General features: G+C 30.8%; 4 protein-coding genes across 5 annotated transcripts; 3 read left to right on the top strand and 1 right to left on the bottom strand.

Moving 5' to 3' along the window:
- Positions 1–1,115: 1,115 nt before the first annotated feature.
- Positions 1,116–6,978, top strand: LOC113853984 (probable ubiquitin-conjugating enzyme E2 26). 2 transcript variants are annotated; one of them, XM_027484746.1, is made up of 8 exons: positions 1,139–1,360; positions 3,555–3,695; positions 3,794–3,869; positions 3,963–4,909; positions 4,987–5,050; positions 5,440–5,579; positions 5,675–5,986; positions 6,471–6,978. In XM_027484746.1, exons 1-8 carry the CDS (start codon positions 1,292–1,294, stop codon positions 6,762–6,764), a joined length of 2,043 nt encoding a protein of 680 aa, XP_027340547.1. In that variant the 5' UTR covers positions 1,139–1,291; the 3' UTR covers positions 6,765–6,978. The 2 variants fall into 2 exon arrangements, with proteins under 2 accessions (XP_027340546.1, XP_027340547.1); XM_027484745.1 differs by having other exon boundaries at positions 1,116–1,360; positions 3,794–4,909.
- Positions 6,979–10,692: 3,714 nt separating this feature from the next.
- Positions 10,693–13,449, top strand: LOC113855490. Its single transcript, XM_027487136.1, has one exon. The coding sequence runs from the start codon at positions 10,693–10,695 to the stop codon at positions 13,447–13,449; it is 2,757 nt and encodes a 918-aa protein (XP_027342937.1).
- A 3,099-nt stretch (positions 13,450–16,548) lies between these two features.
- On the top strand, positions 16,549–19,326 carry LOC113855489. Its single transcript, XM_027487135.1, has one exon. It carries the CDS (start codon positions 16,549–16,551, stop codon positions 19,324–19,326), a length of 2,778 nt encoding a protein of 925 aa, XP_027342936.1.
- Positions 19,327–21,357: 2,031 nt separating this feature from the next.
- LOC113855488 (putative RING-H2 finger protein ATL19) lies at positions 21,358–21,918 on the bottom strand. Its single transcript, XM_027487134.1, has one exon. It carries the CDS (start codon positions 21,916–21,918, stop codon positions 21,358–21,360), a length of 561 nt encoding a protein of 186 aa, XP_027342935.1.
- Between the last annotated feature and the right edge of the window lie 1,769 nt (positions 21,919–23,687).

Raw genomic sequence — 23,687 nt, 5'->3', positions numbered from 1 at the left:
AAAGTTAACTCTTTACCTATATTTTTACCTTCCTTATATAGGTACTGTAATAGGCTAATGGGCCTGCTAAGCCAGTCTTGATCTTTGGCCCTTTAATTAAAATAAATAATATCTTGATTATTACTTTAATTGGGTTAATTACCTTTTAATTCTGACAAAAGATATCTGGCCACTTAGGTCGAATAGGTACTCGGTTTCCAAGTTATTCTCTATCCAATACAGCTCGAATTTTGGATTGAATATAATTCTAAGAATGTTATTTTTTATAGTTATAAATTTTTAAAACTATAATTATCTTTTTTATTTTGTCATTAGTAATATTAGACAACTTCTAAGATGTATAAAATTTGTGAGATTTCATTAGAGAAAGACAAAATAGAGTGTTGATTGGTTAACAAAAATAAGTTCTGATTTTAGACTTTTTTTTTAGTCTTTAAAACCTTTTCTTATATTGGACTCTATAGGATCTTTGTGACCTAAGCCCATAACTTAATTTTATTTTTGTTAGATTTTTCTGTCTCATTTAATATATAAAAAATATATTTAAAATTATTTTTTTATCAAACAATTATATTAACCAGTTAACTGTAATATTTCTTTAACTTTTTCTAAAAATAAAATATTAATATTTTAAACTTTATTAATTTAACTTAACAATCAAAATTCATAATCTACTTTTAAAAAAAAAATACTTGAATAATAAAAACAGGTAAACATATTTTCCTCCAAATAAAACACAGACAAATTCTTATATTATTATCATATTATTTGTTCGTATCATAATATAAAATCAAATTTTTGCTTTTCATAATATTCTAAATTACAAGATTTATTGTCAAAGAAGTATAAAACATGGATTATTCGTGAAACAAATAAAAAAACCACAGTCTTAATGATTTTATAATCTATTCTCTACCTCTATAATTATTAACAACAATCTCAACAAATGAAAAGTTGATAATATATATATAAATTAAACAGTTTTAGAAAGGTTACGTGTCTGCCAAGTTCTTGAAATATCTTTTCACCTCTCCGATGAGCCGATAAACGAGCCGCGCCGCCACTCCCAAATGCAATCAACACTCGTAAGAAGGTCTCTTTGTCTTTTCACACTCTCTTTTTCTTTTATATTTTTTTATTTTCAATTTCTTTCATTCTCTGTTGTAAGAAGTCCACAACACCCGCGTGAACGTTCCCTCTTCCATCACTCACTCACTCACTCTTTGTTCGTTTTTTGCTCTGAAACGACAACAGCCACAGCAAAGGATATTCGGAGAACGCTCAGCGTTTCATGGACCCTAACGTCGTCGAGATTCCTCCGCCACTTCACCACCCTTCACAATTTTATGATCAGAAAAAGGCACGCTGCTCCCCCCCCATTCAAAAGTTTTATTTTTCCTTTTAAATTCCTGGGTGTTTCATTTAATCGTGTTTTGTCTCGTGGGGGCCTTTAATTCGTTCAAACTTTTGTCTTTTTGGAAAATCTTAATCTGGGTTTTCACTTTTAAGTAATGATCGCTCTTTCCTTTTTTTTTTTTTTTCAGTTAACCCGATTTTCCCTTTTCTGCTTTAAAGTCGTTTTTACTTTCGTCGTTGTTGTTGGTGGTGTTGTTGCTGCATTTCAATGCCATTTTTGGTTTTTCTTGCTGTGTGTGAGCTTTGTTCTTGGAATTGGTTTAGTGTGCAAAACGTGTAGGTCATGATGGTAACATTGTAAATTTTGACTATGTTACAAAAGTATTCAGCTTGTTTTGATTTGTCTATGGTTTTGGATGAATCATGGGTTTCTTTTATTTCCTTATTGGTCTTTTGGGTTTTTATTTGATGATCATGTTATTGGTACCCCCAAGGAATTGAAGTTTAAGGGTTTTTGCTGTTTTCCATGGAGTGGAAAGGGGCTACTTTATGGATAAGTCATAACCTTTGGAGAATAATTTGGTTAAGATTTATCGTATGATTGAGAAACTCGCAAATCACGTAGTTGGTTCTTCTCATGTTTTTCTATTATGGAATTATGTGCTCTGCATGTTGAGATGCTATTTACTAATGATATTTTGTTGGTATGATTTAGAGGGAGAATAAGGTTATATGATCTGTGTTGTGTCTTGTGTGGGCAACTTGGGAGTGGAATGGTGTTTATGGTTGGAGCTATTTCGTGGGACCTTCAAGGATTATTCATATGTCACTACAAATTGGGGTTGCGTCTAATGCATTTCCATGTATATTGTCTTGTTTCAAACAAAGGAAAATTTAATAAGTAAATTTAGTAATCTGTGTTCTCACATGGATAGTAAACTAAATTAATTTTTGTCTGTCTGTTTATTTATTTCCGTTTGTCCTGTTCAGCCTAATCTGCTCCTGGCCATCAGAATAGGAAAATTTGATTGAGTTAGATAGTAGATAAATTTAATTGCCTGTCTCTTAATTGGTTAAGGACTTTTGAACAAAACAATAATATCTTGTTTTTAGAAGTTCAAATCAAGACAGCAGAGCTTACCTATGCATGTGTAATAGTGAATTTAACGTTTCGGTGTTCTTTTTCCGTCATACATATGGTTTTTTTCATCGTCTGATTGTGAAAATCCATTAGTTCTTTGTTGCCTGCCATTAGATAAAATGAACTAGTCAAGGTTACTTTTGTGTCATTTATGTGCAAGTACTTTGCAGGTGAAATGTACCTAGCCATGCACTTGGGAATTGTAGGATGAAACAGTTTGTGGGTAGCATATCAGTATTCTGTTTCTTTTTTCCTGTGTGTAATTATATGTTTCTGTCATTCAAGGTAAGAATATGTGTAACTTTTGGGCCTTTGTTGTTAATCTGTAATTACAATTTGTCCCTGTGCTGTTGTTATAATAAAAACAAAAGCACAACATTGTGTTTTCAAGGAAAGTTGAGAGGATGCATAGTGAGGGAATCCCTTTCTATAATAGTACAGATTTCATTTTGGCCTTGCTCTATTGCATGTGAAGTTTTGGATATGAGCATTTTCTTTTGGAGTTTTCTCTGGCAGAGTTATATTTTTTATTAAATCACTCTCACTTGCCTTGAATAAAACATTGTGTTTGTGAAAAATAAAGAAAAATCAAGGGAGGTTTACGAAGGTATGATTTTATTGTTAGGGGAGTTTGCAGAATTTTTCAAAATGGAGGGGAGATTTGTTTAAGGAGATTCCATGCATATTATTTTTTTTGTGAAGCTACCAGTATGTTCAGATATTAGAGGCCAATATTTAATCATGAGCCCATTTAATTTAGTTGGAATTCAAATATAAATTAACTTGCTGTATTTATATTTCTAGTGGATCACATCGACACAGTCGAATAGGGATACTGGTGTGGTCAAAATAAGGAATATCATTGATACCTCCTTTGTATAATTAGAGTAAAATAGGCTTGAATTTTCTTTTTTTAGTTTGAAAGCTACACAAGCACTGCTGTTTCCTTTGATATGTTTTTCTGCTCTCTTATTTGTTTTTGTTGTATGAATGTTTCTATGAGTGTACTGTGTATCTATTTTTTACTCACATATAATAAGTGAAATTTACTTTATAGATCATTTTGCATGATGTGATTGACATTGACAACGATGACGATGACTCTGAAGATGTAGTGATAATTGGTGAAAAAGTTAATAATAGTAACAAAGGAAAGACAATTGATGCTGTTCATGGTTATGATAATCATCAAGTTGAGGTTTGTGTAATATTTTATTTTTTTATAAATTTCACCAGATTGATTCAATATTTCCAACAGGAAAATGTCTCAAACATTCTGCTTGGAATCTTTTTCAGGAAATGTCCAATAATACCTTCTGTCTGCCTGGTGTGGAAAATTTTGGATCATTTAGTCCGATTGTGTCTTCTAATGGTTATCCTTCAGTCTCACATAATTTGATCAATGTTTATGGTCATGGTTCTGATCTATCACATGATGACGATGACTTCATTGATATTTTTTCAGAAGATTATATGGATGTAGATGAGTATGCTCTATTACAGAAACAATTTGATAATGTGGATATACCTCCTGGAATTGAGGCACCTTTTACTTGGTCGCCACCAGAATATGACGTAGGTATGGAGAAGACTGGAAACAGTTCATTGTATCCTTGGTGTCCTGTGCAGTCAAATGCTAAAATTAGTCACACGACACACTCGTTTCAGCCTTCTTTGTCATTAGAGCCTAATAACTCTAAAATCCAAGGATCTTCTGTGGGTAGTTCTAAGGTTCAAATCAAAATGGATAATGTTGATCACTCTTCTGGAATGGAGTCGTCTTCCCAATTATTTTCTCAAGTTGCCTCTAGTAAGAAGAAATTTTCTACTTCAAAACACAGAGGGCATACTTCAAATGTTTCATTGGGAGTAGAGTCATCCAAGTCTCACTGGTTTCTGGGACCTTTCCACAATAAAAAGAAACCTGCTGTTGGTGCTTCAACAAACCATGGTTTTATTGACAAATCAGAGGCTGTGAACCTGTCACATGCAGTTGAGCCTTTGGGGCAAATTAGAAGTGCTAAGAAGGCAGGTGGGAGCAGTTCACATCATTCAAATTTCATCGGACATCATGGACTAGTTTATCCTCCGGTAATTGAATCAGGAAAACCTTGGTGGAAGAATTCTCATAAAGTTAAACCATTATTTCCCAATCATCACACTCACACTAATCCTATTTATTATCCATTTGATCCTCATCTTGACCATCCTGAGCATGTTCTTGACAACACTTGGGTTCACGATTCTGTGGAAGATGGAAATAATGGAACAGCTTTGGATGGCCCTCTTGTTACAATCTCTGATGAAGCTAGAGATGAAATTCTGAGGAAATTCCAAAGCTTTAAACAATTTGATACAGTTGAAGACACTTCAGACCATTATTATATTCGCAATAATTCTTCAATGGAACAGGTATTTCTTAGAGATGCACTTTATTTCTGTTCTGATCTTAATTATTTGTGTTTACCATGAACCTATTACTTGAGCAGCGTCCAAAGAACTGGACTAAAAAAATCCAGGAAGAATGGAAGATTTTGGAGAAGGATTTGCCTGGTGAGTTTAAAGTATTCCTGTTACAAAAGCTGTATCGTTTTCCTTGCTATGCTGGCTTTAGTCTTTATTTTCCTTTCAAGCTTATGGGCTTGTGTTATGTGTGGGTCATCCTACTATCATTGTTACTAAATGGTAGGATAGGTTCTGGTCATATCCAAAAAGTATTGTCTTGTTTTATATGACTTACCTACCATTTGGATAGTGCTTATTAACTTTCTCCTTAGAAGAGTCCAGAATCCAGATGCTTGTTCTTAAATTGGTATTTAAAATGTAGAAATAATTGTAAAGTGGAAAGTTGTGTTCTGAGTATGATATGGGGCAACTGTCCCTGGTATTTTGCTCAGTCTCTTGCTGTTTATCTTTGATTTGACTCCTTTTCTCCCTGTCAGATTCAATATTTGTCAGAGTTTATGAATCAAGGATGGATCTCTTAAGGGCTGTGATTATTGGAGCAGAAGGGACTCCTTATCATGATGGCCTTTTCTTTTTTGATGTTTTCTTTCCCAGTGGCTATCCCAATGTACCTCCAGTATGTGGTTTAGAATACTGTATCTGTCTGGCATTATCTTCTTGTTCATTCCTTTTTAAATGAAGTCTGATACAACGGGAAATTTTTCATGGCAGCAAGTCCACTACCACTCTGGAGGTCTTCGGCTAAACCCAAATTTGTATCATTGTGGCAAAGTATGCCTTAGTCTACTTAACACCTGGTCTGGCAACAAGAATGAGAGGTGGCTTCCAGGTGTTTCAACAATTCTACAGGTTCTGGTCTCTATACAAGGTCTAATCCTTAATACAAAGCCTTACTTTAATGAACCTGGATTTGCACGCATGAGTGGTTCAGCAAATGGTGAAATGAAGTCGTTGCAGTATAATGAGGACACATTCATTTTATCATTGAGGACAATGATGTATATGATACGAAGGCCTCCAAAGGTTTGATTCAAATCTAGTTTCAATTTTGTCTCTGGCATGGTTGCTTTGCCCATGTTCGCTTGGAGTGCCCTTTCTTTTATCTCTCTCTTCATAACTTGTTTTATCCAGGGTTTTCAACATCTTTATGCTTTTTTGTATTTTTTTTACCTTACTACCATTTGCAAGTCATCAATGATAATGCACCTGTCATCTAATAAAGTCCAATTTCTATTGCATTTACATTCCTTGTGTAAAATTTCTTCGGTGTCAGTCCATACTCAGCAACATATGCTCATTGCTGGTAAATTTTATCATGTAATGTTGAATACGTTTAATACTACATTGATCTACGTAAAATAGGAATCATTTAAATGAAGAATATGCAAGTGCTGTAATATGTTCTTTCTGTGTTTTTCCCTTTAAAATAAGACAGTAGCCTCCAAACTTGTTTCTATTTCTTTGTGGTTCAAATTTTAAATGTTTTGAGTCTTATCTTTGGTTGCAGAATTTTGAGGACTTTGTTATGGGGCATTTCTGCAGCCGAGCTGACGATATTCTGGTGGCATGTAAAGCATACATGGAAGGTGCTCAAGTTGGTTGTTTGGTCAAAGGTGGTGTTCAGGATGTTGATGAGGGTGACAGAAGCTGCTCAAAGCGTTTTAAAGAGTCTTTATCTGGATATATGAATATGATTGTTAGAGAGTTCGCTAAAACTGGAGCAAAGGACATTGATAAATTCCTGCCTCCAGAAACAACACTGAACAAGCCATTGGCTGATTTGCCTGAGGCTGCAACCTGAACATTCTCTTGGAAAACCCAATTTTGAGACTTGATCTATATATTTATAGAGGCTTATAATTATTACATCTATTTCACCAAGTAGCACCTTTCTGCTTTATATTGAACAGTTAGTTTTTGTTACTTCTAGTATCATATTTTGAAGAACTTTGAACAATACCTGCACATAGTTGTATATAATTGCTAATAAAAATTTAACCGATTTCTTAGTATGTGACATTATTCTGGCCTATAATTGTTTGGTTATTATGCTTTGTTTTGTTTCATTTATATTGCGCAAAAGGGGAGGTAAGTTTATATAATATGAGCATTATATTGGTAAAATGGACTTGCTTTACTTCATCCAATACTCCTTTATTTCCTTCGCAACTACAAAAAAAAATAATTTGGGCCTCGTTAGTTATGAGAACTAAGAGTATGGATGTGAACCTTATAACCATATTTGTGGTACAATAGCCCGTAACTCATGAAAAGTCATTAAAAACAAGAGAATTTGTATTGGTTGTGAAAAAAAAAAAAAACCTGAATTTCATGTTTTCTATTTATTTTTAAACTTTGATTTCAAAATTTTCGGATCCAATCTTGTTAGTTTCTTTATTTTAATCCATACATTAGTGTTATGGTTTGTTTGGATGTATAGATGGTGTACTATTGCTTTTGGGAGGAAAATTTGTCTCGAGAATTTGACAAATTTCAGCCGACAATTTTACAATACAAAATTTCAATTTTTTTTGGAAATAATCTATGAGAATAGTCATTTATTTTAAATGCTTAAAGAGTTACTAGATGTATTTAAAAATAATTATGAAATTTTCTGAATGTAATAATGATTTATTTATTTATTTATGTGTCTGCTTAAATGATTATAAATAAAAAGTACCTACTTAAAATAAAATACATTTTCTAGCTTACTTTTTTAAGCTTTCAAAATAAGTGCTTTTAAAATGGATAAAAATAATTTTTTTGAGATTTTAAAAAGGTAGAAGTTATTTTTTTTGTTTTGTTATAATTATTAAATATAAATTAGTTTAGAGTTAGTTATAATTACAACTTTTTTTTATAAGCTACTCAGACTAGATTAACACATTTTTTTAACATAATGAATCATTATCTTTTGGTGATAAATCTTCTTTTCTTATTCCTATTAAGTTATGGTTTTTTTAATATCTTTATAAAATATAATATACACTTTTATTTACATAACCTGATGTGTAAATAAAAAAATTGGCATTTTTTATATTAAAAAATGATTTTATATTTAAATGTACTTTTGAAGAATTTATTTTTAAATATCATAAATGTTGGATAAAAGTAAAACAGGTAAAAAAGTAAACAAGATTTTTTTTTTGAAGAGCTAAAAATTAATATTATATGTGATATTATATATAATTATTTTTTTTATGATATATATATAATTATTTTTATCTTTTTCTGTTTGCATGCATGCGTATAAAAAATGCACCCAACAAATAAATAGAGTAAGAGTGGCCTCTTAGAATTGTTCAAAAAATATTATTCAAAACTGAACGACCGGTATATCCATCTTTTGAAAGAGAAAAAAAATATTTATTTGATTCTTAAAAAAAATAAAAAGCAACTGTTATTTACCTGTTTGTTCATTTTCCATAAACAAGTCTTTCCTCCCAAAATAGAGTTTAAATTCAATTATATTTTAAAATTTCTTACTAAATAGATTAACTTTATACAATATTATATAAAATAAAATGAATATGCATTCTCTTTACTTTATTTTAACATGTAAAATATTTTTAAACATAAGATATCAAATTTTTTTTTGCTAGGTAAGATATTAAATTTTAAACAAATTATTTGTAAATGTTTAAATTATATAAACTTTAATATACATAATAATAAATATAATATAAAATGATTAATTATTTAATTTTACAATTTATAAAAATTTAATAAATGGTGTAATTATTTTTTCAATTATCTTAACATTTTATCTTGTTATAAATCAGATTGTTACAAAACTAATTTAAATTCATTTTAACTATAATTATATGGATTAAATTTTAAATTAATCTATTTTAATTTTTAAAACTGGTTTTAAAATTTAAATTTGGTTTAAAATCAATTTTTAAATTTTATTTTAGTTAAAATAAATTTTAAATATAATATTTTATGTTAAATTAATTTTAAATCTAGTTTTATGTTAATTTAGTTTTAAATCCAACATTAAATCTATTTTTTAAGGTAAAATTAATTTTAAAATATTTATAAATTTAGTTTTTAAGATAAAAGTTAAATTAATGTGTTTTAAAATTTTTTAATAATCTATTAATTATACCATACTTTATAAAATATTTTTAATTATTTTTAATTTATTTATAATAAAAAGAGTTGGGAATGAAAGTTTAAATTAAAACTTATAAAAATAAATACTCATAATATTAAATAATAATGAAGATATAATGTTATATTTAAAAAATTAAAAAAATAAATTAAAAATATTAATTATATTTTTAATATAATAATTATAATTAAAAATTATTTTAAATATTTAATTTTAATTATAAGAATTAATATTATTAAAAAATATTAATCATAAAATGTCATTATAAAAATTTGTTGGCCAATTAATATAGTATAAAGGTCTAAACAAAAATTAGTGTATCCATATGCGGTTTAAATTTAGATGAATTAAAAAAAATAATTTTAAAAAATGAATTTAAAATACTAATTTAATAAAAAATTATGAAACAAAAAAATTAATTTACGTGCATTCAATTTTTAAAAATAAATTTAAAATAAACCAAAAAAGTAAAGGGTAGTTGAATAGAGAGACTGGCATGAACGTTCCCTTGTCTCTCTCAGCTGTGACGAGCAATTGACTTATAATCTGTAATTGAGTCAATGGCTGTCACTGTCAAATATGTATTCATAAAGTCTTCATTGCTTTAATGCGTTATTTGGTCTTCATTCTTCAGTTTCGTTTATCATCCAAGTCTTCGTCTTCCTTCTCTCAATACTTGGGGGAAAAAATAGCTGAAAAGTGTGATCAGAATACAACCATGTTTCTTTTTTTTTTTTTTTTTTTTATAAATTTAAAATAATTTATAAAATTTCAACTTAAAATAAAAAATATAAATTTAATTTAATTTTTGCAAATAATTTATTTTATTAATTGATTCTTTACCTCTCTAAATTGAAAATTTTACTCAAATATATAATACAACATACAAATAGGATATGACTCAGGAAAATTTATTTACCATTAAATATTTGACTATAATACGATGTATATTAGTCTAAATTTAACATGAAACAAAAATTTGAATCATAAAAGAAAATTTATATTTTAGAAATAAATATAAATCATTATAGACATAGTAAAATATTAAAATTTATTTAATTACTATAGTATTCTATTCAGTATTGGGGTATTTTTTAAAGAATTAAAAAATTATAAATAAAAAATCTTTTGAAATGTTTATACAGTTTTAGACATAGATAAATAGGTTACGACATGACTCACTACTTCAAATTTCAGTATTACACTAAAAAAACAATATTTATTACTAATTTATTATTATATTAACTATTGTTAGTATATAATTTTTAATAAATATTAAATTATTAATATACGAGCATATATTAACAAAATAATATAATTTATTAACCGGCCATAATTTTGTTAATAAAACTATTAATATATATTATTAATAAATTAAATCTTAGTATAATATATAATTTGTTAGTAAAAACCATCAACAATATTTATATTGATAATTATTTTTTTGTTAAACAAAAATTATTTTAATGTTAAACAATTTTTGCTTCTTAATTTAGAATTGACTAATCTTCTTTGGCATTCAGCAGCACAATGACAGAGATATTATATATAACTATGAATTGAATTATTGCTTTGTTCATCCACCTTTCTCCCATTGATCATATTCATGGTAATGGATTCTCTTCTCTCTTTGTTCATCGTTCTTCTCACTTTATCTTCCTTCAACCTTTTCTCCTCCTTTGCCTCACAACCCTCTTACAAAGACCACTGTGCTTCCATAGTTCCATACTCAAGTCCCACTACCAAACTCACCCTCAACACTTTCCCTCTTGGTGATCATTATGAAGGTTACTACAAAGGAGGTGATAGCATCATTGATGTTGAGGCTTCTTTGAACCGCTTCTTCTTTAGCCTCTCAAAAAGGAAAACATTTGCTACTCAAACACCTCAACTTTTCAAAGTTGAAGGCACCATATCATTCAGAAGCACCAACACATTTAACAATGATGGTAGTTCATATTATTATATGGGTCAACGTGGTTACCGTAGAGGTTACGTTGCCTTTAAGCTTGATGGGTTCTGGTCTGAATCTTCAGGGAAGATTTGCATGGTTGGGACAAGTGGTGGCTATTCAAAAACAGGTAACTATCTTAATGTGGATGTTGTTTTTAAGCTTGATAATGTGTTCAATGCAAGTAATATCACTAGTTTGGTTAGTGGAAGGTTGGAGAGTTTGAGTTCTGAAAAGGATGAGAATCACTTTGAACCCATTTCTGTGTTGATGTTTCCAAAAGCAAATTATAATTATACCTTGAATTCCATAGAAGCTGACAAGGAGTTCTCTTCTTGGGGTGATTCTGAGAAGGGTTTAGCATTAAAATCAGTGAGCTTTTGTTCATATCCCCTCTCAAGGGTGATTAGAAGGCTCCAATTAGAGTTCTCTCGTGAGTGCAATTCTTCTAAGAACTGTACTCCTATTGCTGAGAGTTCTGGTCAACTTCCGTCTTTAATGTCTTTGGAAGGCATTGAATGTTCTCTTACCAACAAGAAGCATAGGTTGAGGGTTCTGGTGAGGTTTTCCAATGCTAGTGACTATTGGATTAGCCGGAGTTTCAATCCTAAAACTATGTTGGTAGGGGAAGGGTGGTGGGATGAGAAGAAAAACATGTTGTGCGTAGTGGCTTGCCATATCATGGGCACTGCATCATCCTTGGTTGGCACTCATGTGGGTGATTGCTCAATGAGATTATGGTTGAGGTTCCCCACAATATGGTCAATCAAAAACACTAGCGCTATAGTTGGCCAAATTTGGAGCAACAAGACTGCAAGTGATTCAGGCTATTTCAAGATGATAACATTTAGAACTGATATGAATGGTCCGTTGAGAGGTCAAGGCTTAAAGTATGAGTATAGCCAATTAGAAAAAGTTAACCAATCATGCCCCATACACAAGCCTAATGACCAAGGTAAGAGATACCCAGATGCCTATTCTTATAACATGAGATTTGATATGTCAGTTAGAGAGTCCAACAAGAAAGTAGCTTGGGGTTATTCAGATCCCATGGCTGTTGATGATCAATTCAATGAGTTGGATCTACCTACATTTGATTCTTTCTCAAGTGAGTCAACTGAAGTTCCTGATTCAACCTTTAACAACAACAATGGTAGCTTGTTTAACATTAGCTACAAGATTAGCATCTCAGAGATGTCATATTCAAAGTTAGGCGACAGGAATTCAGTGTTTAATTTGTCCTCTCCTACAGTGAGGATCACTGCAGAAGGAATTTATGATGCTGGATCAGGAATCTTGTGTATGATAGGTTGCCGTGACCTTGTCTCAAAAAATGAGACACCAATAGCTCATTCTGTGGACTGTGAGATTCTAATTAAGTTTCAGTTCCCACCATTAGACACAAATGATGGAAGCTACATTAAGGGAAGCATTGAAAGCAAACGTAAAGAATCAGACCTTCTTTATTTTAAACGTTTACAAATATCTGCAGTTGCATATTACAGGGAAACAACAAGAGAAAATGTTTGGAGAATGGATATGGAAATCATCATGGCTTTAATATCTACAACTCTAGCATGTGTTTTTGTGGGATTGCAACTATACCATATTAAGAGACACCCTAATGTGCTACCCTTCATCTCACTTATTATGATGTCTATTCTTACTTTGGGTCACATGATACCCCTTGTTCTAAACTTTGAAGCTCTTCTCACACAAAATCCTCAAAGCAGGAGCATAGTACTTGGAAATGTTAATTGGCTTGAAGTTAATGAAATAAGTGTGAGGGTGATCACCATGGTAGCTTTCTTGTTGCAATTTCGTCTCTTGTATTTGACTTGGTCGGCAAGAAAGAGCGATGAAAGCAACAAAGGCGTCTTGGTTGCTGAGAAAAAGGTTACTTATGTCACTTTACCTTTGTATGCAATGGGCTTATTGATTGCATTGTTGTTGAAATTGAAGAAAGATGGAGATATAATCACTCCATCTTACCAACATCATTCATATTGGCAGAACTTGAAATCTTATGGTGGTTTGGTATTGGATGGTTTTCTCTTCCCACAAATCATTCTAAACCTGTTCTCAAATATGAGGGACAGTGTTCTTTCATGTTCTTTTTACTTTGGAACTACTTTTGTGAGACTATTGCCACATGCCTATGATCTTTACAGGACTCATAGTTATGCTCCCCAAGATTATGGATCATACTTCTATGCAGATCCAAGTGAAGATTTTTATTCCACTGCTTGGGATATTGTCATTCCTTTGGGAGGTATCCTATTTGCTATCATTATTTTTTTGCAGCAACGTTTTGGTGGCCAATATATTCTGCCTCAAAGATTCAAAGGGTCTAAGGTATATGAAAAGGTGCCTATGGTCTCTGAATCAGAAGCAGAAGTGGAGACATCCAACATGTAAAATACCCGTTATGATGCTCAAGTGCAAATGGCATCATCAGGTTGAATCAAAATTGGTCACTCCCAAGCAGTTATGTTGTTTGTATTTAGCTATGAACTTGTGTTGTGTTGCAGTATAGTCTCTAATATATTTTTTTCTTGTTTCTTTTCCCTTTTTTTTGTAGAAGACTGTTCATGTGGCTGATTAAATAAAGCCTCGTCTAATGGCTCAGTTAGAGTGCTTTTGTGGATTATAGAATTGGATAGTGATGAATCTCTGTAGTTGTCTTGTGGACCGTGTTATTTTCTTTGAGCACTGACGTGTGTACACACACACACACGCACATATATTGGATTTGGTATATGGTTATACATAAATATTTTGGATAAAGTTTCTCTGTAGTCAGTTTGTCCCCAAAGTCATCTTTAAATTTAGTGGATTAAAACTACAATACACTTATTTAAATTAAATCAATAACAAATATGTATTCATTTATTCATTTTAGAGACAAGTTTACCTCAATGGACTTTTAAGTGCAGGAAATTTTAGTCATAAATTATATATAACATTTAATAGTATTATTTCAGTTAATTATAGCATTTATTATTTAAGTGTAATCAATTTTATTTAAACAAGATAGATAAATATAGATAAGTAAAACAATTTAGATGTATTTATGACATTATCTTGTTTGACTTATGGTAAAATTATCGCATTAATCAACTTAAAATTTTGTTGAAACAGAGCTTGTGTGTATTGATTATAACTGAATTTGCAAGAAATTGTATGAACAAGGTTTCGAATGAAAAAACAAGCAAATTAATAGTTTCTAAAATGTTACTTAAATTATCGCATTTTAATTTCAATTTTGTTAACAGATTAAAATTATTTGTCCCTCTAATTATAAAATTTCTTAGTTATTTTTTTTTATTGGTGTATTATTTTTAATTAGAGATACAGAGGGTAAAACAATTTTTTCAGTTATCCAAAGTTCTAAATGTTTGATTAATTGAGGAAAATTTAGTATAATCTCTTAAATAGTAATATCAATTATTTCTTTTGTTCATTTTTATCAGTTACTTTAAGATTTCGACACAAATTAAAGAATAGATTTAATATTTTAAATAAAATTATTATTATTATTATTATTAATTTTTTTTATCTTTCATTAATTAATTATTTTTTACTTTTTTAAATGACAGATAAATAAGAATATAATTTTTCGTAAAAAAGTCACAAAGAAAAGTACAACTTGATATTTATAAAAGTTAATATTTAATATTTTTTATTATTTTCATTGATGCAGTATGATAATAAATTGATGCATGACATAAAAATTAATATATGACATTTTTTAGTTAATCACGTAATTATTAGAATAAGAAGTGTTAAATTTAAAAAAAAATCAGTTATTAAAACTAAAAAAATATTTTTAAGAGACTATAATTAAAATATCATAAAATTATAGGAACCAAAAATATTTTTAACTAATATAATTTTTACATTATAAATGCTTTTTATTTAATACATTTCATTTTTGTTTTCTTCGCTAGTATTTAACGATAATTATTAGCATTCGTCATTATTTTTGGCTGTATGTTTAAGTCAATTATAAAAATATTTTATGCTATTAAAACTTATAAACAACACATTTTCTCAACTTATATAAAATTGACAATTCATTCCTTATGATTTTTTTTTTTACATGAGCACAATGAGTAAAATATACACTATTTTATGACGTTTATAAACTTATATTGCTAAATTTTGAACTATGTAAGCTTTTAAAATAAATTATATTATATTAAAACCTTTTATGAATTATAAGACCTCCTCCACTTACCTCTAGAAAGGAGTCTAATTGGAAAATGTTTTGAAAAGTCTAAAACTATATAGTCCCAACTATTCACATTTTATCACATATTTATTTATTTTTTTAAAAAAAAATACATACTTGTTGCGTTATTATACTAGAACCATAGAAAATTCTTCGTACTTGAGGCAGTAACGTTGTCATGCTTGTTGCTTCATGCCCCTTTGGCATAACTATATGTTAAAATATGAACATTTGCCTCTTAACATCTTGTTTTTGTTTCATAGCTAAAATTGATAGAATTATCTTATACAATAACCTTGGCCTTTGTTTTCACAGTGAGGCTATCAACATCCTATCACAGAAAAATATTCAGAAGGGCACTTAAAATAATATTAATATATTCCCAAATTTAACGTGTTATTTGGTCTTGACTAAAGACATTTTGTGCAATATATGATTGCTGACTTATTCCAAGTCTTTGTGGACTTTGAAACAAGAACGCGTCCTTATCTATATATCCATAAATATACAATTAAAATACCCGATAATGGCGATTTCATTATGGCGCCCATAGAAATTCGCCGGCAACACCTTTGTCCTATTTCTGAACAATTAGTCCAAGTACACCAAACCAAACTACAGGAAAAACATCGATAAAAATGTTCCTAAGTAGAAACATGGCTATTTTCACGAGGCACTACTTCATTCAAAAATAGAATTACAATGAAACCTTATCCATGGAGAACAATGAAATTGAATGGGGTCTTACTGATTTTAATGCTCACATTGGAATGGTGCAGCATTTTTTTAAGTTATTCTTTTACCCATTAATTCATTTTGTAACAAGAGCCTATGCTGTTTAAAATACTTTTTTTGTCCCAAGTATAAGTTTTTTTCATAAATTATTTAATAAAATTCAAACATATAGTTAATTTGATCAATGCACAGTCAAATGACGTGTATCCAAAGTGAAGTGGGAATCCACCCTCTTAAATAGAAGTGAATTATCTGATATCCATTATTGATCATGGATATTAATTGTACCCACCAAGTTCTACACAAGACTAGTAAATTGGATCCACTTCATGATGAATAATTACGTTAATTACTAAGTCTAGACTCAGAAAATTCCATCAGAAACTTCCTAAAAGTTTTGTCCAAAAAGGAAAAAAAAAAAAACTTGTATGACTTTTAAGACTTGCATTCAGTGGAGCATAGCAAAAGCATACAGATATTATATATAACACTGAATTGAATTCTTGCTTTGTTCTCTACCTTTCCTAATAAACTAGTTGATCGTATTCATGGTTATGGATTCTCTTCTCTCTTTGCTCATCTTTCTTCTCACTCTCTCTTCCTTCAACCTTTTCTTCTCCTTTGCCTCGCAACCCTCTTACAAAGATCACTGTGCTTCAATAGTTCCAGAGTCAACACCCAATGAAGTCACCTTCCACTCTTTCCCTCTTGGTGATCAACACACAGGTTACTTCACAGGAGGTGATAGTATCATCGATGTTGGAACTTCCTTGAACCAATTCTCCTTTTACCTACGACCGAAGTACATGCAAGCAACTCAAGTCATTGACTTGTTCAAAATTGGAGGCACTGTTACATTCAGAAGCACTTCCAACACAATTTACTACCGTGGAGGGAACTTCAGCTATGGTGACAGAGTAAATTATGGGCATCAAAGTTACTACCGTAGAAGACATGTAACCTTCAAGCTTGATGGGTTTTGGTCTGAATCTTCAGGGAAGGTTTGCATGGTAGGGAATGGAAATGGCTACTCCAAAACAGGTAAGTACCTTAATCTGGATGCTGTTTTTAAGCTTGATAATGTGTTCAATGCAAGTAATATCACTAGCTTGGTTAGTGGAAGTTTGGAGAGCTTGAGTTCTGAAAATGAAGAGAATCACTTCGAACCCATTTCTGTTTTGATGTTTCCAAAAGCAAATTATAGTTATACCTTGGATTCAGTAGAAGCTGACAAGGAATTCTCTTCTGGGGGTGATGCTCTGCACGGTTTAGCATTAAAATCATTGAGTTTTTGCTCATATCCCCTCTCAAGGGCGATTAGAAGGCTCCAATTAGAGTTCTCTCGTGAGTGCAATTCTTCTAAGAACTGTACTCCTATTGCTGAGAGTTCTGGTCAACTTCCATCTTTAATGTCTTTGAAAGGCATTGAATGTTCTCTTACTAACAAGAAGCATAGGTTGCGGGTTCTGGTTAGATTTTCAAATATTAGTAACTATTGGATTAGCCAGAATTTCAACCCTAAAACTATGTTGGTAGGGGAAGGATGGTGGGATGAGAAGAAAAACATGTTGTGTGTAGTGGCTTGCCATATCATGGGCAAGGCATCATCCTTGGTTGGTACTCATGTAGGTGATTGCTCGATAAGATTAAGATTGAGATTTCCCTCAATTTGGTCAATCAACAGTACTAGTAGCATAGTGGGCCAAATTTGGAGCAATAAGACTACTATTGACCCAGGATACTTCAAGATGATAACATTTAGAAATTATGAGGATCGTAGAGTGCGAGATCAAGCCACAAAGTATGAGTATAGCCTACTAGACAAAGTTAAGCGATCATGCCCAGCACAAAAGCCTGTCAAGAACCAAAGCAGAGGATATCCAGATGCCCATTCTTATGACATGAGATTTGATATGTCAGTTAGAGAGTCCAACAAGAGAGTAGCTTGGGGTTATTCTTCTCCCTTATCTGTTGGTGATCAGATCTCTAACTTAGATCAGAATAGCATTTCTGTTTCTACCTCAAGCTCCATTGCAGAAGCTCCTATGCCAATCCTCAACGGTGGTGGCTTGTTTAACATGAGCTACAAAATCTCACTGATGTATAATTCAACGTTAAATGACAGGAATTCAGTGTTTAATTTGTCCTCTTACATTGTGAGGATTTCTGCAGAAGGACTTTATGATTCTGGAGCAGGAACTTTGTGCATGGTAGGTTGCCGTGATCTTCACGCAAACCATGTGACACCAATAGCTGGTACTGTGGATTGTGAGGTTCTAGTGAAGTTTCAGTTCCCATCAGTAGATACAAAAGGTGGAAGCTACATTACAGGAACTATTAAAAGCACACGCAAAAAGTCAGATCCTCTTTACTTCAAAGATTTAGAGTTGACTTCAGCTGCATTTTACACTGAAATTGCTGAAAAAACAGTTTGGAGAATGGATATGGAGATCATCATGGTTTTGATATCTACCACGCTAGCATGTGTTTTTGTGGGATTACAACTCTTCCATGTCAAGAGAAACCCTAATGTGCTCCCCTTGCTCTCACTTGTTATGTTGTCAATTCTTACTTTGGGTTACATGATACCCCTTGTTCTAAACTTTGAAGCACTTCTTGCTCAAAATCCTAATAACAAAAACTTTGTGTTTGGAAATGTTGGGTGGCTTGAAGTTAATGAAATAGCTGTAAGGCTAATCACCATGGTAGCTTTCTTGTTACAATTCCGTCTTCTGCAACTAACTTGGTCATCAAGAAAGGGCGATGAAGGCAAGAAAGGCCTCTTGGTTGCTGAGAGAAAGGCTACCTATGTCACCGTACCTTTGTATGTAGCTGGCTTATTATTTGCGTTGCTGTTGAAGTTGAAGAAAGATGGAGAAACGGTTTCTCCAATTGCTCCATTGTCCCAACAACATCATTTATCTTGGGAGAGCTTAAAATCTTATGGTGGTTTGGTATTGGATGGCTTTCTCTTGCCACAAATCATTCTAAACCTATTTTCAAATACTAGGGAGAGTGTTCTTTCATGCTCATTTTACTTTGGAACTACTTTTGTGAGACTGTTGCCACATGCCTATGATCTTTATAGGACTCATAATTACGCTCGCCTAGATAATGGGTCATACTTCTATGCAGATCCAAGTGCAGATTTTTACTCCACTGCTTGGGATATTGTCATTCCATTGGGAGGTATCCTATTTGCTATCATTATCTACTTGCAACAACGTTTTGGTGCTCATTATATTCTGCCTCATAGATTCAAAGGGTCTATGGTATATGAAAAGGTGCCTGAATCAGAAGCTGAAGTAGAGACAACCAACCTGTGAAATGTACTTTTTGACCCCAAAATGTAAATGGTCTGATCATGGTAAATCGAAATTAGGCCATTTCTTAGCTGTTTTCCTTATGTATTTTAGCTATGAAATTGTGATGTTGCAATATATAAAGTATCTACAAAATATATTAGTTACAGTAAAAGGATGCTCATGTGGTTGACTGAATGAAACATTATCTGCTAAGAAAATTTGAAGCTAAAATAAATAATCAGCATGAGTACTTTTGTAGGTGACAGATTTGGATTATATCGATTCTCTGGATAGTATTTTGTGAATTTTAGAAAGTTTGAGACTTGATTTAAAAGACTTTAAAAGTATGATGAATAGCTTACATTTAGTGGAGAAAACACGTTAGTGTAAGATAACTTTAATTTAAAGCTCACTAGTCACTACCAAACAAGTTGAAGTTAATTCTTCAAGAGTTTCTTCTTCTTGTACCATATGTGTTTTCCTTTATTTTGCAAGCCATTGGAGTGCTGTCATATGTGCTAAGAAAATAAATCTTTGGGGCTTTATGTATGAATCATGTGCATATTTTTGTAATTGCTCTTTTTGGTTTAGTAGTTGCTCGTATATCCAGCAGTTACCCCATTTAGTTGTCCTTTTATCAAATTTTCGTACTACTTCTTTTGTACTTCGAACTTAAAAAATATATTTTCACTAAGGAGCTTGAATCTAGTGAACAAAATTAGTGTCAATTTTCACAAGGTCCCTTACACACACACACACACACAAGATAAAATAGAATAACTATGAAAGCTTGTAAATTAACTAAAGAAGAAATGAATTGACAAATAAACACACCAGATGGAATTTGTGAAGAACTATTTTTCTTTTCTCAGATCCGATTCCAAGCGAGGGCAACCCAGAATAGGTGTAAAGATGTGGAGGATCATAATTAACAGATTTTACATGGTTACATTTTTCATAAAACAAAAATCAACCACTTTGTAACTTCTTATGATTTTTCCAATAAACAATTTTGACAAACCGGGCAAGTGACATTTCCTTTCAACCAAAAGGCATAAGAACAAGATTGATGAAAATCACGTTAGAAGCGTTGGCAATAAAATATGAAAATTCAAGAGAAGGGTATGGGGAAGATTGTGGAGCAAAATGCTTGAGAAGCAAAATTCATGTTCAATGACTTGAGAAACAACTTTTGGCTAACTTAGATAACTTCATGTTTTTGTGGTTTCTTTTTCATTATGGAAGTTGTAGCTCATGGGTTAAATGTCGAGTCTCTTGAATTTTGACGAGGAAAGAGAGAGAATAATTTGATCATAACATAATTGCATTAGTTGTAGATTCCAAATATCGATGCTATTCCTTAGCTTTGTATAAAATCCTTATGTTTAGAAAAATATTGTCAGACAACGCTGGCCGGTTATCAATAGACTTTTATCATATTCTATAATTAGCAATTCGCACCTAGAATCTTCTGAGATGATATTTACAGTGGTAATTGCCATGTCTTCTAGGAACTACTAGGAATAGTCTTTTATTTTTTTGGGTATTCAAGAGGGACAAAAAGTCAGAAACAGAATTGTAATTGTGATGGTATTATAGTTGCAAAATAGAAAATAAATAAATAAAAATGAAACACTTCAAAAGCTTAATATGGTAAGCAAAAGTTAGTCCACTTTTTTTTTTCAGAGTTTGCTAACCAATTTCCTAATAAAAGACATTGATCAGAGATTCAACACAAAAAGTTTTTTTTTATTAAAAATTATAATATGATATATTAGAAATCGTGATTAAAAGTATAATAATAAAACTTTTTAATTTTTTAACCACTCTCTTAAGGGCAATGGTAAATATTTTTTGTTTTTTAGTTAAATTGCTTAAATTTAAGACTTAGAGACAGAAAAGAGAAAAGAAATATGGAAAGCACAATCCTGGTTTACAGGAAAATGATCTTGTGAAAGTTGCGCACCATGACACAATATAGTACTAAAACTAAATTTGTTCAAATTAATTTACAAAATACAATTATATACAGTTTTCATATTTACATTTAATCTATATACGACTACGACATATTGGACATGTTAATTTCTTCTGCAACCAATGGTCTATGCAATCTGAATGAAAAAAGTGGTTGCACACAGGAAAAACTTGACAACACTGACCAACTTGAAAGTCTTCTAAGCAAATGGCACATTCACCACAATTTCTTATCATATGATGTCTTCCATAGTTCACCAAAGGAGGCAATTTCTTGAAAGTTCTAAGCATCTGTCCTCGCTTCTCATCAAACATTCCTTCAAATGCAGTCACCAATGTCCAAGCTTGCAAGTTGCTATGTACAAGAGCATGGAAAATGGTAACTTGGTGAGATGGGTCAGAGGCCCCATAAGCTAGATGAGTGTTTCCTTCTTCAAGATCATGTTCATTTGGTCTCCTTTCCATTAACCAATAAAATAAACCATTTAGAATTTGGTAGAAGATGAAGAAGAACAATGTGACTATGATACCAACAATGACCACAGTTTGAAGGTCAAAAGTGACTATGTACACATACATATGCATCAAACCATCCAATTTTTGGCCTAAGGGAAACAATTCTGTGAACTCAGCCATGGTGTGTTTTGTGTATGTTGTTGGTGAGTCGATGAACCTTGGGTGTGATAATTTGTGCAACATTTTATATGTGCAAATAAACTGTTGTGCATCTTGGAATGCATAGGCTGTGCACTCTAATTATAGATAGTTTTACACATTATTTAACAATAGTCGAAAACAGAATTCATATATATCTATTAACTGTAGCAGATTTGGTAAGTCACACGTGTTATAATACTAATCTTAAAAACCTTAAAAAGTTGCTAAATTTTGTTAGGTACACATATGTAGCTGGTTTGCAATTTTGCATCGCTATACATCAGTATGAAATAAGGTTGACAAAGGAGTTGTTTTTCATCTTCATATATAGCATTAGACATCTCAAACGAGTATATGGTAAGAGTGACAATAGAAAGAAAGTATCATATCTGCTTGATTTGTAATACCACTGGGTATGTATACGTGTTACATGGTATGCAATTGCTTTATCAAATATAATAATATTGTTTCATTAAAGGGTGTAAAATGGATAAAAATAACAAAAGAGAGAGAGAAAAAATTGAAAAAGGCAGAGAGAAAATGAGATACAATAAATGATAAAATAAAAGAGAGAGAGAGAGAGAGAGAGAGAGAGAGAGATAAAAATGTATGAAAAAATAAAAAACGGATCAAATATATGGCATGTGGAATGTATATAATGTACGAACAAAATATTAACTATATGAATAAAGTAGTGTGACAATGAAAGATAAATTGTATGAAAAGGGAATAATACCAATGAATTGAAATTGCTGAAAGCAAAAATTAACGAAGATTAATAATAAATGAATTATTCTCGAATTAATAATATTAAATATTAATTTTTTTAATGAAATTTTATTATATATAGTTTGTTATAATTGTAGTATGTTGCATAAATTTAAAACTTTTTAAAATAATTGTTTATTTGACAGCAAATTTATTTTAACTTTTGAAAATTATATTCATTTAAAATTAAAAACATAATTACTTAAAATTATAAGGAATTATATGATTGTCAGATAAAAAAAATTTATGAGCAGAAAAGAACGTGAAAATAATGTCTTTAGAGTATTATTGCAAAATTTTGATTTTTCTATTGTGTAATAAAAAAATTCATTGAATTTAATAATTAAAATTTATTTATGTGTTTAAGAGATTTATTTTATCAAAATAAGTATAATAATTTTTTTACCATTAAATTTTAAATCAATAACCTATCTAAAAATTAATGACTTTTTCAAAAATTAAAATACTTGCTCTAAAGATATTTTATTTGATATGTTTAGATAAAGTATTAGATTAATATTATATATATATATATATATATATATATATATTCTACGATGAATTAGAAGATGTTACAATATGATATAAATTGTATATACAATAGAAATTATTCTTGTATGAGAATTAAATATATTTTTAAGTTAATTATAATATATTTTGATAAGTTTGTTAAGCAAAATCTTTTGCATTTTCTCTCTCCAAACAATGGTGACAGTATCTAAGTGTCCATTATGAGACTTTTAGTGAGTTAAATGCAAGTGATTTCTTAACAAGAAGGTGTGAACACATTTTCTATTATGGTGCATGAATTGTTGGATTGATCGCTGTCAAAAACTATAAATCATCTTTATACTACTCTTGTATCTTTGATTATGCTTGATGACCATGATTTTGCTAATGCAAGGTGTAATTGACTCAAATTAAGATACAATTTAAAGTTTTTAACTAATCATAAAATGTTTGGAGTTGGATTGATTCAA

The sequence above is a fragment of the Abrus precatorius genome, unplaced genomic scaffold (assembly GCF_003935025.1).
Source record: "Abrus precatorius isolate BTA unplaced genomic scaffold, Abrus_2018 Scaffold11, whole genome shotgun sequence".
Classification (NCBI taxonomy): domain Eukaryota; kingdom Viridiplantae; phylum Streptophyta; class Magnoliopsida; order Fabales; family Fabaceae; genus Abrus; species Abrus precatorius.
This window is presented reverse-complemented; position numbering and strand designations above follow the sequence as displayed.